Consider the following 16,192-nt stretch of genomic DNA (forward strand, 5'->3'; position numbering starts at 1 on the left):
TGTCCTGCCTGTGCCCAGCCCAGCGGGAAGCCAGAGGGCGAGGGGACCTGTGGATGCAGCCACACAGGTCAGGCTGCTGGCCCCGAGCAGGTGGGGCCGGGTGGGGACGGCTGCAGGGGCAAAGAAAGGTTCCAGAGAGCACTGCTCGCTGTGTTGACGATGAGAGTTGAGCTCCTCTGTGGCTCGAGGTGCAGTTGCTGCAAGAGAAGCCTCGGACTGAGATGAATGGAAAGGCCATTTTTCAAAAATTCTGTTACATTTTTAAAATTGAAAAAAAGAATGAATCTTTTAACAGACTGTGTCGGCAGAACAAAAGAGCAAATTGAGGAAAAAGTGAGCTTGGTGGCCCTAATCAGAAGGAGAGGCACCGCCACATCCTTCCTCAAACTCGCTCCTCCCTTTGGACCTACTCTCCCCCAGTCCTCCTCCAGCTCCACCGCAGCCGGCGCCTCTACTTGACCCCAGTTCCCTCCGGCCTGCACTGGGGCCCAGCTCCTATTTTAGTCAGCTTTCTCACTGCTGTGACTAAAGGACCCTGTCAGATCAGGCGGGGAAGTCAGCGGCCAAAGGAGGCAGATTTAAAAGGGCCACTGAACAGGCTTTATTGAGATATCACTCCCGGGCGGAACTGATCAGACCCACAGAGGGGACAGGAGAAGGGTCTAAGGAGAAACTGTGTGGAAGCTCAACCGGACTGGACTTTTATGGGGCTTACAGCCGGAAGGAAAGGGCTTGGGACAGGAAAAGATGTTTCTAGGGTCCCTTGCCCCCTTGAAGTTGGTCAGGGGAGTTGGCTGAACTCCAGGATTGGCCAGGGGGGTCCTATTGATTGACAGGCGTTAGTCAGGAGATCTGGCTGATTGACAGGTGTTTCCACCGGCATCTGATTGATGTTCTTTTTCAGCGCGGGCTGCTTTGTTCTAAGTTGCCACTAAGTCGCCACCAAGTCACCGCCACCGACCTAACAGATCCGACCAGGACAACTGTGAAGGAGGAAAGGTCTATTTAGGGGCTCACAGTTTCAGAGGTCTTAGTCCATAGAAGGCAGGCTCCACTTCGCAGGGCTCAAGGTAGGGCAGGACATCATGATGGGAGAGTGTGGCAGAGGGAAGCAGCTCACATGGTGATCAGAAGGTGGAGAGAGACTCCACTGGCCAGATACAAACATATACTCCCAAGCCAAGCACCAATTCCACCTCCCCCAGCCACACCCCACCACCTTAGTCACCACCCAGTTAATCCCATCAGGAAGACTAATTAATGGATTGGATTAAGACTCTCACAACCCAATCATTTCTCCTCTGAACCCTCTTGCATCGTCACACACACGTGAGCTTTTGGAGGACACCTCACATCCAAACCATAACATCTTCTGAAATGGAATGTGAACACCATGGCTGGCACTCAAGCAATCATTAATGATCCATGAGGTACTACAGGAGGAATGGCAGAGCAGCAAGATAGAGGACATTATGCCCTTGGTGACTGTAGTCTCACCTTTACATTCAAGACTGTCGACTTCCAAACTTCTTTTTGGTGAGGGACAAATAACTTCTATTTTGTTTAAGTTACCATTATTTGGGGATTCTACAGTCATGGCTGAACATGATCCAGATACATCATTTTAACCCCTAAACTGAAAATTCATCCCACGTTCTATTTCCAATTTCCCATCATTTCATCTTTATTGTCCAGTCCATTCTGTTGATGATTCTGCAATGAGTCCAAATGACATCAGAAGGAGACTCAAATAGCAAATTCCAACAACAAAGTGCCCCTCATTTGAATATGAACCCTCTCCTTTTATCCACGTTGTCAAGAAGAAAGTATAGACTGAAAATTACCCTAATTCTTTTATTCTATAATGCATATTTTCCCCTCATTTTAGCATCTCTGCAATCTGGATGCATCTTAAAACAAACGTCATCCTACAATTGTCTGATAGGTAGCATTCATGACCTTGTTTTGTGAAAACCTTCCTTCCACTGAGAGAGAGTGCCAGCATGGAAATAGATTAAATAGGGGTCTGTCATCTTGCAAACTAAAACCCAAGTGGATCATGGTCCACATTTTATATTCCCCCCCCCCACACACACACACCGATTTCTCCTTGGCTCAGCTTCAGCTAGAAGATTCTAGAAGCCTGACCTTTGAGACCTCGCTGTCCCATGTTTCTGGTCTGACCCTGGCATCTCCACCTTTCTCCTAAGCAGCTGCCCTCCTGCCTGAGTGAGCCTCAGTGTTACCTGGGGGTCTTAGCAAAATTAATTCCAGGGCCCAAACTTGATTCAACAGGTCTGGGGTGGGGCCCCGGGATCCGGGTTCCTACCAGGTTCCCACCAGGTTCCCAGGGGCTGCCCGAGCTGCTGGGGGAGGGGCTGCATTTTGAGAACCACTATCCTAAGGAAATCTCTTTTCCTGTCTTCCTTTGTTTTGTTTTTCTGCTGCTGCTGCTCCTGTTCGGATTCTTAAAAATAAAATTAAAAATGCACCAAGTCACACTTCTCAAATAATTCTTGCTCCTTTTAAAATGTCCTGTGCAATCTGGATCCTGGAGACAGAGGATTAGTGGCATGCTATATTTATAGTAAGAGTGCCCATAATTTAAAAAATTTTTTTCTCTCTTGTAAAATCTACCATCCTTCTGGGGGGGAGTCAAACACTTGGCTATGGCCTGACTTCTGGAACTGGGACATCCAGGCCAGCTTGAGAGTTGGAGTGGGACTGAGTGCATCTGGACAAGCCAGCCATCTTTGAGGTCAATCCTCAGGTTTCTCAATCCCACGCGAGCGACCTCTCGGCTGGATCACTTTGCTGCGGGCATTGTGGGGTGTTTGCGATATCCCTGGCCTGTGCCCACCAGAGGCCAGTGGCACCCTCCCTGTTGATATCTACAGGTGTTTCCAAAGGTTCCCCAAGGGCCAGTGTCAGCCCTGGTTGACAACATTGTGCTGTGGTTTAGTTCCTTGTCTCTGAGGCCCCTCAGAACAGTGTAAATGGAATGAAACATGTTTCCCAACTGAAGGGGTGCCAGGGACATCACCCCACAATACAGCTCCTTGGCATGCCGGTTATTTTTAAAGGCACTTGGAAACCAGCAGGTGCTGTGACTTCTCGAAGTTCCCCTTTCCTCAGGCCCTTCATCTCCCCTCCCCAACCAAAGCATTTACTCTTCCTCTAAAGTGCCTTACCACCCCCACTTCTCTCCCGTATGATGAAGGGTTAGAAAGTCTCTCACCGTGATGGTGATGTTCCCCAGGCACATGATGAATTGTACACCTTTTGTCCTGTGAATTGGTCTGTTGCCGGTTTCTTTCTCAGACTCACTATATGCACACACACAGGGAAGGACAGCGTTCCCTCTCCCCAGCACAACTACTCAGGCCTTCCGTGCCCAAAGCTAAACCGTCGGCACTCTGGAGCCACACTTCCCAAAGTAAAACACGCCTCAAAGTAACCTAGGGAATCTTGCTAAAATGCAGATCCTAATGCAGGGGGCAGGTGCTGGGGTCTTAGTCCCCCACCCAGACCAAAGGAACCAAAATCCTCATTAAAGCTTGAGAAGCACAGCCCCGTGTGCGCACACAGGCTGGAGCGGAAGCTAGAGTCCTGGCCAGGAGACCCGGCCAAAGAAGCACAGGAAAAGCAGCAAATCATAGTTCTGTCCCCAGGGGGCGACAGGACTTGCATAGAGGGAGTCTTTCTTTCTCCCCATAATGAGTCCCCGCCTCAGCTGTGCATGCTGCCTAAAGCCTCAGCTAAAGACCCTGGTTACCGCCGGCCCAAGTGCTAAGGCCAGCCCCTTGTAAGCCCTAACCCGAGCCCCGGTACTCACATTTTGCTAAGTCCCCTCCTATGTACCTGCCTGTTTCTGCTGAGATTGTCACAGCAGCTTGCCTCAAATGCCATTTGTACTTTGCTTCCTAGTTCAGCTCCTCCTCCTCCTCCTCCTCCTCCTCCTTCTCCTCCTTCTTTTAAGTTCCTAGCTATCTCATCAGCTCTGGGGTTAATGATCTTGGAGGCAATATCCTTAAATATTACCATTTTCCATACACAAATGAGTCAGTCGGCTAGTGATGAAATGATTTCTGACTTTGAACGTTTTGACTAAGGCTAAATCAGAATAGGAGGCTTATGATTATGAGAACAATAACTTCCTAGTTCCATTTACCAGAATTAGATGACTAGCCTACATACTCACCCGCAAGGCTGAACACCCAGAGGGGCAGAGCCTTTACAGCTAAGCTGGCCACCCACCCCTAAGCAGACCAAAGCCCATACCCTCCACAGACAGGCAGCGCTTCATGAGGAAGGAGAAAGAGGAGCCGAACTGGACATGCCCAGTTGCTTCTCCCAAACTTGTCAATCAGGTAAGAATCACTCAGGGAGAAATGAGGGAATGGGTGGAGGGAGACCAGGAGTGTTAACCCATGGGTGTTTGACATGTTGGATGGAAACACCAGAGACAGGGCACACACTCCCCACAAGAATAACCATCCTTGTCTACAATGCAAAACAGATTACTTAGCAGAGTTCCTTTATCCTTGCAATCCTTGAAGACAGTCTCCAGTAAAGACAGAGGAGCTGCGTAATTTTTTTGGTCAAAAATATTCAGCCATTTTCCTTTTCTCTTCTGTGAATGTATGAAAGGGTCATACTTTCTATTTCTTCGACATGAGTATCCTCTGCTTCCTTGGCAGTCATCCATTTGTACTTCATTAATGGGTTTAATAATAAATATCTGGAAAATGAGCAGCTAGTCCCCAGCCACAGGTCATTGCTTTCTGCTATGTATCTTTTACCATTATAGAGTAACACTAGCTTTTTAATGCTTTATTCCTGTGGCTTTTTAAATCATGGTAGCAAACCCTCAATTTCCCACAGTCGTGAAAGTTCAAAAGATCTTTTACTCGACATGCAATACCTTGCCATGAATAGCTTTTTATATGTGCTTTTACAAGCAGCAGATAGTTAGATTGACTTTGATTTTTGTGCAATCAGTCACAACACCCCCCTCCTTATTTAAAGAAAGGTGGTACATTTTTCTCATGTTTAGGAGACCACAATTGCTTCTCATTGAGTTAAATTCTCAGTGTTTTCTTTTTGTTTCAACTTCCATAGCTTTTTCATGAATGTTAAATTCTATCTCTTGTTAAACCAGATCTAGAAGAAACATCTCAACGCTAATAAGTCCAATCTGACCTCAAGTTTTATTCTTAGAGGAGAAACCCTCAACATTTATTTCCACAATTCTTCCCCAGATTTTTGAGAATAAAAATCAAGTTCCTTCCATCCTTTCTGAAATGACCTTTGTGGGTTTTATTCTAGAAATTCTAAGCTAGAGCTTGCTGTTAACGCATGTGTGCACTGGTTCATCAACAAGGCCTGCTCTGTGCAAGCCATGACCCAACCACGCCTGAAAGCTCCCTTCCCTCAAGGAATTTACATTCTGTTAGGAAAGAACAAAAGAAATAAACAAATGTTAGATATAATATGGCGAACACTGCTGGAGATGATAAGTTCTTCCCTCTTTAATTGACCTGATACTGTCAAAGCAACCATCTCACCCAGGGGCCTCCCTCTTGAATGACAGCAACCACTAAGGCCCCAAGCCCTGCTCTTGGTGAGCAGGCAGCTGTTGATCAGCTGTGGATGGGCGGAGGGTATGCCAAATCTCTGCCCAGCAATCCTATCCCAGATTCCCTTTTTCCCTCGGGATCTATCGTCTATAATCCTCATCCTGGCACCAACTGCCATTTCGATTAACGTTCTTTGTTTGCAATTTATTCTGGCTAAACCAAAAAAAAAAAAAAAAAATTGATGAAAGAAAGCTGGACCACTCATGAAATAGAAGGAGGAGTTAATCCACCAGGCCTTGGGAAGGTTAGGACCTGGAAAGTTTCAGTAATCATGAATAATCTCTTTAGGACACCAAAGACCAAATGGCTCTGCTCTTCTTAAGCTAGCGCAAATTCTGGGGAAAAGAGTCCCAGGAGAAAGACTGATTGGCTGGCTGGGTCATGTGCCTCATTATGATGGGCAGTTCTGATCATAGACACTAAGAGAGAGGTTTTCCCTAATGGGAGGAGTTGGGTGATGATATCAAAGGGACAGGGGATGCCCTGCAGAAGAAAGGAAAGGTATTCATAGGACTGGGCCTCAGCGCCCACAGCTCCTGTTCTATGTCCCTCCTGACCATCAGCTGAACCCTACTTACCCTTCAGGGTCCCAGCTCTGGTGACAGCCCTGCTTGCTGCTCCACAGCTCTCTTTGAAGGCTGTCCAAGCAGAATTAATTGTCCCCTCCTCTGTGACTCCCCAAATGCTCTACGCCACACCCCTGCTACAGATGCGCACACATTAACCTGTCTGTGCCCACCGGGATCAGTGGGGAGCCTTTCCATCTGTCCATCAACACAGTGTTGGAAACATAAATGTCTGCTAAGCTGAACCTGTTGGAGTCTTTTCTCTCTTAGCAAGGATGTGGGAATCATTAATTTGCACCTATTTTGAGCATCTCCGGGCAACTCTAGGTGTTTGCTGCTGCTCAGGCCGCTCCCCTTCTGGTGGCTCCTTTGTGTTGCAGATTTCTGAGAGCCCCTGAGCTCCTTGCTTAGGTTCTGTTTGTTTTTACCTCTTACCTCCCATGGTTGTCATTTCTCTCTGTGTAAGGGAGCCCAATTCCTTCAATGGTTTTGTTTGTGTTCTGGCTGGTAGGGGACACCCTGGGGCATTCTTGGTATGGTGACTTCCTGGATGCCAATTGCATGTCCTCCAACAACTTGGAACAGCAAAATTCATATCCCTGGATGAAGATTCTGGGGCTTAGAGAGAATATCTCCAGAGTCGCCCGAATCTAGTTGAAGGTCTTCTGGATGTTTCTCTGGGGGTAGTTCCAGCTTCACAATTTTATCAAATTAGTTTAGATTTGTTTTTTGTCCCCCACCTCAAAAGACCAGGCCTTTCTCCTCATCCTACCTCTGATTTAAAAGGCACTTCTGGATATGCTGAAGGTGGTTCCAGAAATGCCCTGGGTTCTGGCACACAGGGTAGAGGGACATGCTCCAATGGCTTCTGCAGCATCTATTTGCCCTCCTAACAGAATCCAGAGTTTTGCTTGGGGAGTCTCCCTTCCCTTATGGCACAGCAACTGGGCAGTTGGGTGACATATTTCCCCTTCCCTGGAACCAAGGGTGAGCCTCAAAGGACAAGCCAATCCATCGTACTCTCTTTGCAACAAAGATTGGTCCATGTTGTTCCTATAAAACAAAGTAGGGGGCTTTGAGGGATGACCGTGGGAAGATTTGCCTCTTCTACTTGCCCCCACGTGAATGAGGAAGCAGGAGGCCCTTGTGGCACATGCAGACACCTTGAAACCACACAAGAAGTCCCCTGAGAAGGAGCAGGAGAGGAAGAACTGCAAAGGAAACAGAGCCAGAGCCATGATCCAGCCATGCCTGAAAGCTCCCGTACCTCCAGAATCTTCAATGACTCCAGCCAATAGGGAACCAGGCCTGGTTTCGCTCTCCAGTGTATCCCCAGCACATAGTAGGTCCTCAATGTAGTTTACTGACTGGATGAGCAATCAGTCCTTCCAGGAATAAGGTGATCCCCCACTTTGTTCAAAGAGGTCTATAGGATCCCTAAAGTTCTGAGGGATGAAACAGAGGCTATGAGAAGAAGGGACGATCCTCCACCCACCTCCACCTGGTCTCCATGCCAACCACCCCAACGCCCACCCTCATCCCTAATCCCTCACTCCTCACTCCTCAGCATCAACCCTCAGTCCTCACCCGTCACCTGTCACCCCTCTCTCCTCATCTGTCAAGTGGGGACAATGATCCTATCAAAATGCCCGGAGCCCTGGCCAGGCTGCCTGCTAGTCCCCAATGGGGATAAGTGCTTTGAGCTCCTGGGACAGGCACTGCCTCCTGTGGCCAGGTAAGCAGGGAGGGAAGGAGGGGCCCGTATTTATGGGCTTCTCCCCTGGGCAAGGCCCTGCAGAGGGCTTTGCGCGTTTCCCTTCCTTTCCGTCTGGCTCACACCCCTGCAAGGTCAGTCACTTGTCTCTGTTTTATGGAGGATGCAGCTGGGTTCAGGGAGGGGATGGGACTGGCCAAGTTCACACAGCCCCAGAGCAGAGGAGCTGCCGCTCAGGCCCCGGTCTTGCTGACACTCCCTGCCACATGGTGCTGGTGGTGTGAAAGCCATACCAAGACCCTTCCCAAATGTCTGAAGTGTCCTCCAGACCAGGTCCCACCCACACTGCCACCTCGAACCTCAGCTGGGACAATGTCTGTCTGCCCGGAAGACAGCCGGGTTGTCCCTACCAGCCTCTGGCCCTCCACTCCTCCGTCTTCTGCCCCAGGTATAGACCAGCAGGGGCTTGCAGGGGCCCTGTCCTGGGCAGGCCAGGACTGGAAGTGGGTCATGAAAGCAATTGTCTCAGAAACCTGGCTCTTCCTGGGAACACCCCTCTTCTGCCACAGAACAGCTGTGGGCCAAACCTCCCCGGGAATCAAAGCTAATTTTCGGTTAGCTTTTGAGGCAGCTCCTCAGTGACTCACTGTTTGGTCCCTTGTGACCAGGCCAGGAGCCAGGGGCTGCTAGGGGCCCTTGTTAAAATCAAAAGGAAACGGTGAGCAAAAGGGAGCCCCCTTGTCAGGAGACCGTGACTCATGGCTGCTGGGTGCTCCTAGGCAGAAGGGCTCACCTCTCTGGCTCACTGGCCCTCAGTCTTCCCTAGAAAGGGGCGAGAGAACAGGCCGAGGTGTGGAGAGGCACAGGGGAGCTATTAGCAGGAAGCGAATGGGCAGGGCCGGAGGCAGTGCTGCAGCCTGTTTACTGGGCCTTACTCCTCTGTTAACAACCTTTAATCCCAAATCACAGCCCTCTGCTCCTAATTGCCAAACCTCCCCAGGTCTCCATCCCCAGCCAGTGAGTTTATCTGATTCCTTCCTGGGAGCTCCAGCCTTGCCCAGTTCCTCTGTCTTCTCTCCCAGAAAGGAGGCTGACCCTGGGCCCCATATGTGCACCTGCAGCCTGGATCCAGGTGGTTCAGCCCAGAGTCGCAGCATGACCTTCGTCACAAACCCTGGCCACTTCTGCCTCTGTGGACCCTTTCCTCCAGATAAAAACATATTAAAAGTTAAATTTTACAGCTGGGCATGGTGGCCCATGCCTAGCATCCAAGCCACTCTGTGGGCTGCAGGAGGATCACAAGTTCAAGGCCAGCCTCAGCAACTTAGCAAGGCTCTGTCTCCAAACAAAAATGGAAAAGGGCTGGGGATATGGCTCAGTGGCAAAGTGCCCCTGGATCCAATCCCCAGTACCAAAAAAAAAAAAAAAAAGTTAAATTTTAATAATCATGTTAATATGAAGACAAATATAATCCAGGCTGAGTTGTACTCATTCTTCTTCTGATTTTTTAAGCAACTGAAACATTTTGAAGGATCTCAAAACTGGTATGGATGTTAGTTAAGCTCTGCATCCCCTTCACCTGGTAGATACGTTGGCTCTGGGTAAGTCCTTTGGGCTGCCTGGATCCAAATTCTGACTCACCAGGTACTTAGGCCTGAGCCTCGGTTCCCTCCTCTGTAAGATGGGAGTGGTCGTAGCACACAGGACGCAGCTCAGCTGATCTTGCTTGTGAGGGGCTCAGCAGGGTGCCCAAGGTTCCATGAAGGCCACTGCCTAGTCACATTGGAGTGTCCTGTCCTCCCACAAAGGAGGCAAGGGTGGGATGCCTTCTACCCCCGTCATCTACACAGGAAAACTGAGGATCCAAGTAAGGTAAAGCATCTGCCCCGGCCACGTAATAAGTGGCAGAACCAGGACTCCCAGGCCAGGGCCAGCAGCTCCCGGCCCTGATCGTTGATGGAAGTGGATGGTCAAGTTATCCCAGTCGCAGGTCGGGAGCGGGGAAGGCCTGGGGAGGGCGTCTTGCCTCCAGTTCACCCAGTGGGAATGTGGAAACGGGGCAGACCCGGCACGTGGCACTCCCGCTGTGAGAGCTCGAGTTTCTCCTCCTCTCTGGGTCTCAGTCGCCGAATCCATAAAACAGGATGAGGGAAAGATGCCAAGAAAGAAAAGCCCAGCCCAGGCCCTGGGTACCAGGGGCACCAGGACAGTGGCTAGGAAAGGGGTAGGTGACGGAGGACATGAGAGGGGACAGCCATTACATCCCCTGCTTCCTGGGCTGTGGGCCCAGCTGGCCCCTCCTCTGGGGACTTGGCCAGAGTCTCAGACCTGAAGGCACTCAGGGGTTGCATCACTGGGCACTCAGGGGTTAATGACGGGGAGTGGACAGAACTGGGTATTTAACTGACTGGGAGGTGCCCTGAATTCAAAGCGCCCCTGCTCACTCCCTTCCACTCTCAGGCTCCTCTGCCCCCCTGCTCACCTCTTCCGAGACCCCCAAGATGAACCCTCCCCATCTTCTGGCCTTCCTTTGCCTCCTGGGTAAGTGAACTCATGACCTGTGATGGTCCCCCTTCCCGCCCCCGCTATCTGGCAACCCGGAGCCTGCTGGATGCCCCTGAGCTTGGTTCTCCAGAGGGCATCAGGGGTACCAACTACTGGGGACCCCCTCTTCTTGCCACCAGGGGATAAGCCAGTTCTGCCCAAGCCAGCAGTGGCTGGAGGAGATGGGGGAGTAGGGGGGAGAGCGCAGCCCGAGGAGGGGTGGGAGCACGGGACAGGGGCTGGCAGGGACCCCAGCAGCACACTCGGGCTCCTCCCTGTACTGGCTTCATTTTTGGCTCCAACCTGCCTCGGTAGGCACCGCGCCATGGCTGCATTGGGAGGATCTGGAGGAATTCAGGGGGGTCCCTTGAGGGAGTTAGGAATCATGTCCTGTGGTATCTGTGAGACCTCAGGGGACAGAGCGCTCTTGGAGGAGACCAGGGCTAACAGCTGGGGGTACAATGAAGGTCTTTGGGAGAGATGTGAAAAGCCAATGGGGGTCCCCAGAAGGGTGAGTGAGGGATATTCTTGGGGTGGTGGAGGAGAGTGGGGGTGTATGGCTGATGTGAAGGAGTGGGGTCAATAGGATTAAGACCCAAAGGATGCCACTGGAGGGGTCACTACTTAGTATCATTGTTGTTATTGGTGACGGGGTGCTTCGAGGAGAGAAGCTTCACTAGACAAATGTTGAGCTGTCTGGAATCAGATTTGAGTGACATGAGGGGTGGGCCCTGGGTGAAAGGCTCCCTCCTCCTCCACAGTGGCCATGGCCAGCGGGAACCTGGTCCAGTTTGGGGTGATGATCGAGAGGATGACAGGGAAGTCAGCTCTGCAGTACAATGATTATGGCTGCTACTGTGGCATCGGTGGGTCCCACTGGCCAGTGGACCAGACAGACTGGTGAGGAGGTGGCCAGCAAGGGGAACACTCTGGGAGGAGCACCCTGGGAGGGGGAAGGATCTGGGGGCACTGAGAGACCAGCAACTGACCCTCTCCTCCGAGCTCCTTTGGGCTGTGCCCCAGCCATCCCTGTCCAGCCTGGCCTGGCTCACAGGCCCCTCCAGTTGACCATGACCCCGCAGGTGCTGCCACGCCCATGACTGTTGCTATGGGCGGCTGGAGAAGCTGGGCTGTGAACCCAAACTGGAAAAGTACCTTTTCTCTGTCGGCCAGCAAGACATCTTCTGTGGTGAGTGGACAGACCCGGAGCAATCCACATGTTGTGGGGAGGGGCAGCTTCAGACTGGATCCCCCTCCTGATGTGACCTTCGGCCTTGTCAGGGGCAGACCCTGGACTGGAGGAATGGGGTTTCCCATTGTCAGTGGTGTGCAGAGACCTGTCCCTCTGTCTCCATGCTCACCAGGCATCTGGGCTAGAGAAGCCAAGGTCCATTGGTGCAGCCCCAGTCCCTGCCTCAGCCTCAGGAACTTCCTCCCCACCCAGAGACTCCTCCCAGCTCCAGCCTCTGGGGAGGGTGCAGGAGGGGCCCAGCTGAGCCGCACCCAAATGAGCTGGACTCACACACCCATCTCAGGTCCCCAGGATGGAGGCAGCTGGAGTTTTGATTTGGGACAGCAGACCCCATTCCCAAAGGCTGATTCCCCTTATTAGGGTTATCAGGCTGGACCGGTTCTCTCCACTTTGCCACATCCAATGCCCTGGACGGTCCATCCCTCCTCTGGTCTCCAGCTGGGGAAGCAGCCTCAACTGAGACAGAGTGTAGGGGGGCAGGCGGATCAGAAGCCGGCCTTCCTGCTATAAAGCCAGGCATAGCCTGGAGGGAGGGCAGGGCCCCATGGGTGTGGTGCAGAGATGGACCTGGAGTCCTCTCCTGCGAAAGGACTGCGCAGGTATCAAAGGTCTACCAGAGGGGAGGGACAGAGCCAGGCCAGCACCTCCAAGGCAGAGGTGGCTCAGAGGGTCTTGTTCCTTCCGCCGTCCACTCAGGAGAGCAGCTGTGTAAGGTAAAGGTGGTGAGCGCCCCACCCCTGAGCTTCATGCAAGGCTGGGATAGTCAGCTGTGAGAAGAGGGGAGGGGGCCGGGAGGTCTGGGCCCTGGGTTCTTCTCAGGGCTTCACCTTCTGCCCACCATGTGACTTTAGGCAGGTGACACAGCCCCTGGAAACCTCTGCATCCTCATCTAATAAGGAGGTAATCATACCCCCCTCCCTAGCTCAGCCCAGCTCCTGGAAGGAACCCCCCAAAAGAGGGTGTGAAAGAAAAGTGACCACAACAGAGTGACCAAGAGAGCTTTATTGCAGCAGTGCAACAAAGAAAAAAGAAAGAAGGAAAGAGAGAGAGAGAAAAGAGAAGAGGAGAGATGAAGAGGGAGAGAGCAAGAGCAAGAGAGAGACAGAGAGCACGCGCAAGAAAGACAAAGAGAGCAAGAGGGGGGGGGCCTGGCAGGAGGGAGTTTTTATAGCCCAAATCTAATGGGGCCTCTGGGTCTGCAAGCTGCCTTGTTGGCCCAAGGGGGGGTTAAGTGTTCAGCCTTGAGGCAAACAGGTGATAAAGGACCAGATAGAGGGGGGGTTGAGTGCGTGGGCTATCTTGCAGCCAACATCTGTTCAGCCTGCCCTGCAGACAACACAGTTCAGCCTGCTCTGCACCCAACAGGGTGGCTGTCAAGATGTCAAGCTCCCCAATCCTGAGTCCTGCTGAAATAGCAGGCGTGGGCAGAATCCTGACGGGAAATAAAGGCTCATCTTTGGGTGAGGGGGAGGAGGCACCAGGACCCTTGTGGAGAGAGATGTATTTGTGGGGACAAAAATGAGTCGGTGCAGAGAACAGGAGCCTTCTGCAGCTCGGGTGCCTGCAGAACTGACGCCAGCCAGCCTCAGGGACAATGGTCTGGGAGGTCTAATTCCTAGGCTTGTGTGGGAAGAAAAATAGGTTCTGTCCTCTCCGGTGGGAGCAGGCAGGAGGCCCCAAGTAAGGCTTCCAGCCTGGACACAGGCCCCCCCGGGGGCATGAACAGCCATCTAGAATTGACACTACCTCCCGTAGTTTCCCCGCTCCTCGGTGCACCATCACAGGAGGAAGGAGTTGCCCAGAAATCCCTGGGTGGGGGCAGGTGAGAACCAGGCAGGAGGGGGCCAAGGGCCATGAGAGTGGGCCTGGGGAAGGAAGGAGGGACAGTGAGGGCCAACTTCTGGCCTTCACAGGGTCTCCCACGCTCTGCCCTTGACTCCCCCATTCTGGAACAGCCCCCTTGAGTGCAGGCTCCCATCAGAATGGGGCTGAGGATGAGGTTGAGAACATGAACCCAAGAGCAGCCGGGAGCCGTCCCAACCATGTCCGAGAGCGGGAATCCCGCGCCTCCAACCTTAGTGCCTGACTTACCTATTTCATCCAGCCGGCAAGACCACCTGCCAGAGGCGGACCTGCGAGTGCGACAGGAGGGCTGCCCTCTGCTTCCGCCGCTATGTGAGCACCTACAACCGCAAATATGCCCATTACCCCAACAAGCTGTGCACAGGACCCACCCCACCCTGCTAAACTCTGCTTGGCTGCAGCCCCGCCTCAGGCTGCCATAATCCCAGGCCTGAAGAAGTTTAGAACCCAAGGCCCTCCCTCTGGAAAATTCCGTCCCTTCCCCAGAGTTTCCACACTTCCCCCAGGAAGAGCCTCAGGAGCCATGGGCCTCTGCAGCACCCACAAGACTCAGTAACCCCACCCATTCTCTCTTCTGAATAAGTGAATATGCTCTCTTTAATTCTAGGATTCTCTGATTTGCAGATTTTGTCATGCTAGGTTTTGATTAGTCTATAATCCCGTTCTTTCATTTATTCATTTGTTCATTCGTTCATATTTTGAGCACCTGCCATGCACCACCCTGGTGCTAAGCACTGGAATACAGTAGGAATGAATCTGATTTGGGGTCCCATCTGTAATGCCAATATTAAGTCCTTTTAATTTTCCACAGCAGTAAGTTTCCATTATTCTCTTCTTCTAAAGTTCTACAGTCTTCTCTGAGACAATAAGGGCAATCTCCAAAAGGAATATTTCTGGCCATATGGCTTAATGTAAGAAAGATAAAAACTACCAACCTAAAAATATTGTCCCCACTGTCATCAGGCCTCAAAACACCCCCACTGACAAAGACTGATTTAGAGGGAAAAGTAGCTCCAGATCCATCTTATCTAACCCCCTTTTTTGACACCTGAGAGTCAGAGAAGGGACACTGTACCAGGGTATCCTTGCTCTTCTCCCTTAATTTTTTCAAGAAGTTGGCATCAGCTGCCAGTGTTGTGACACGGCCATGTTGACCAGACCCAACAGTTGTTACCTTGGAAAGATCACATATCTAGGGTAGGCCAGCTGTGAGCATATGCAGCCTGTGATGCTCCTGAGAGAGCAGGAAGAGGAGAGGGTACAACATGGCAGGTCAACCAAAGGATTCCCACCAAAGAAACAGCCAGTTCTGAAAGCCACAAGCCTCAGCAGATTTAACTCTGGACTGCAGATCTGCTGTCTCCACCAGCTGCCAGACACGGATGGAATCCTACAGGACCAGGATGAGCCTATTGAAGGAGACCATGTGCTGCATGGTACAAAGCTGTGGCCCGGCTGGATAAACTTCACTCCCTTTCATCCTTCATATGGTGTGCATACACCCATGAGGACTTTGAGGAGCACAAGAAATCAAAGGGATGCATCCTCCTAGACTTTAAAAAGACAACAAAACTCTGAGCTGGAAAAAAAATAGCATGGGGGACCAGTATGTGAGCTTTGCTGTTGTAATTGACCCAAAGTTGGAACCACCCAAAGATGGTGTCTTGAAACAAAATTGGCTTCTGTGAGCCTGAGTCTGATTTGTCAGGGAACGTGATCCTGAGGCGCCCTCTGGTGTCCAACTTGTTCAGACTACTAGGAAGAAACCCAAATTCGGTTCACATGGATTTCCCTTCACCCCCTGGGCAGTTCCTCAGGCTGGTGAAATTCCTAAACTTGCATTGTCAGTAATGAATATGCTAAGGAATCATCAGAGAAGGACTTCCCACCATCTTAGGGTATTGGTGTGTCTGCAGAAATAAGAAAGTCGGGGAAAAGGAGCTGACTTGGGTAGAGTAGAGAGGTGACTTCTGGGCATAATGGGATGAGGACCTGGTAATCTTCCCATTGTAACTGTCCAAAAATGTGAGAACTGCAACTAAAGACAGATGCCAGTGCAACCGGCTGTGACCACAGGTGGTGAGCCCCTTGGTCACTCATGGACAAGTCGTATCCTTTGTTTTTCCAGAGCTCAATAAATGTTCAATGAATGAATCGAGGAGAAGGTTTGGATTCCATCTGCACATGTGTGGATCTATAATGCACTTGGTTTCTAGTTGCAGACTTGTGAAAATGACTGAAAAAGGAAAAGGAGAGCTCTGAACTGAAGTCAGAGGCTCCAGGTACACATCTGTGTTCATCCTCTTAGCAACAGGGGGTGTGTTGGCGCACTGACTGCTCAGGGGTGTGTGGACAGCAGCAGCAGCAGCAGGGGGTCTTGTTAGAAAAACAGCCCTTACTCCAGCCCTGCTGAATCCTTCAATAGGTTAACAAGACCTCCAGGTGTGCAGGTGAAAATCTTCGAAGCCTGGTCACAGATTCAATCTCTGTATTTGTAAAATGGAACAATGACATTCCCCTGACAGATGGTTGTGGTGAGGTTTAAATAAATGAGTATGTGTGACAGCATATTTATATGCCTAGCACATAAATAAGCATTTGGTCCTATGAATGA

At 51.2% G+C, this 16,192-nt stretch overlaps 2 protein-coding genes across 5 annotated transcripts in view; one reads left to right on the forward strand and one right to left on the reverse strand.

Annotated features, from left to right (window-relative positions):
- Positions 1-3,170: 3,170 nt before the first annotated feature.
- Otud3 (OTU deubiquitinase 3) overlaps positions 3,171-16,192 on the reverse strand; it is a 40,060-nt gene continuing 27,038 nt past the window's right edge. Inside the window, exons 8-10 of one of the 4 annotated variants that reach the window (XR_007352220.1) lie at positions 13,807-13,898; positions 9,561-11,758; positions 3,171-7,650 (exon numbers count right to left, since the gene is read on the reverse strand). The gene's annotated coding sequence lies outside the window, so the exon portion shown is untranslated. Of the gene's footprint in view, positions 7,651-8,854; positions 11,759-13,461; positions 13,581-13,806; positions 13,899-16,192 lie in introns of those variants that run through there. The other 3 variants (XR_007352219.1, XR_007352218.1, XR_007352217.1) reach the window with 3 other exon arrangements.
- On the forward strand, positions 10,346-14,135 carry Pla2g2e (phospholipase A2 group IIE). The gene is made up of 4 exons (XM_015485600.2): positions 10,346-10,460; positions 11,225-11,363; positions 11,546-11,652; positions 13,820-14,135. The coding sequence occupies exons 1-4, from the start codon at positions 10,421-10,423 to the stop codon at positions 13,960-13,962; spliced, it is 429 nt and encodes a 142-aa protein (XP_015341086.2). The 5' UTR covers positions 10,346-10,420; the 3' UTR covers positions 13,963-14,135.

Source organism: Marmota marmota, unplaced genomic scaffold (genome assembly GCF_001458135.2).
Source record: "Marmota marmota marmota unplaced genomic scaffold, marMar, whole genome shotgun sequence".
NCBI lineage: Eukaryota > Metazoa > Chordata > Mammalia > Rodentia > Sciuridae > Marmota > Marmota marmota.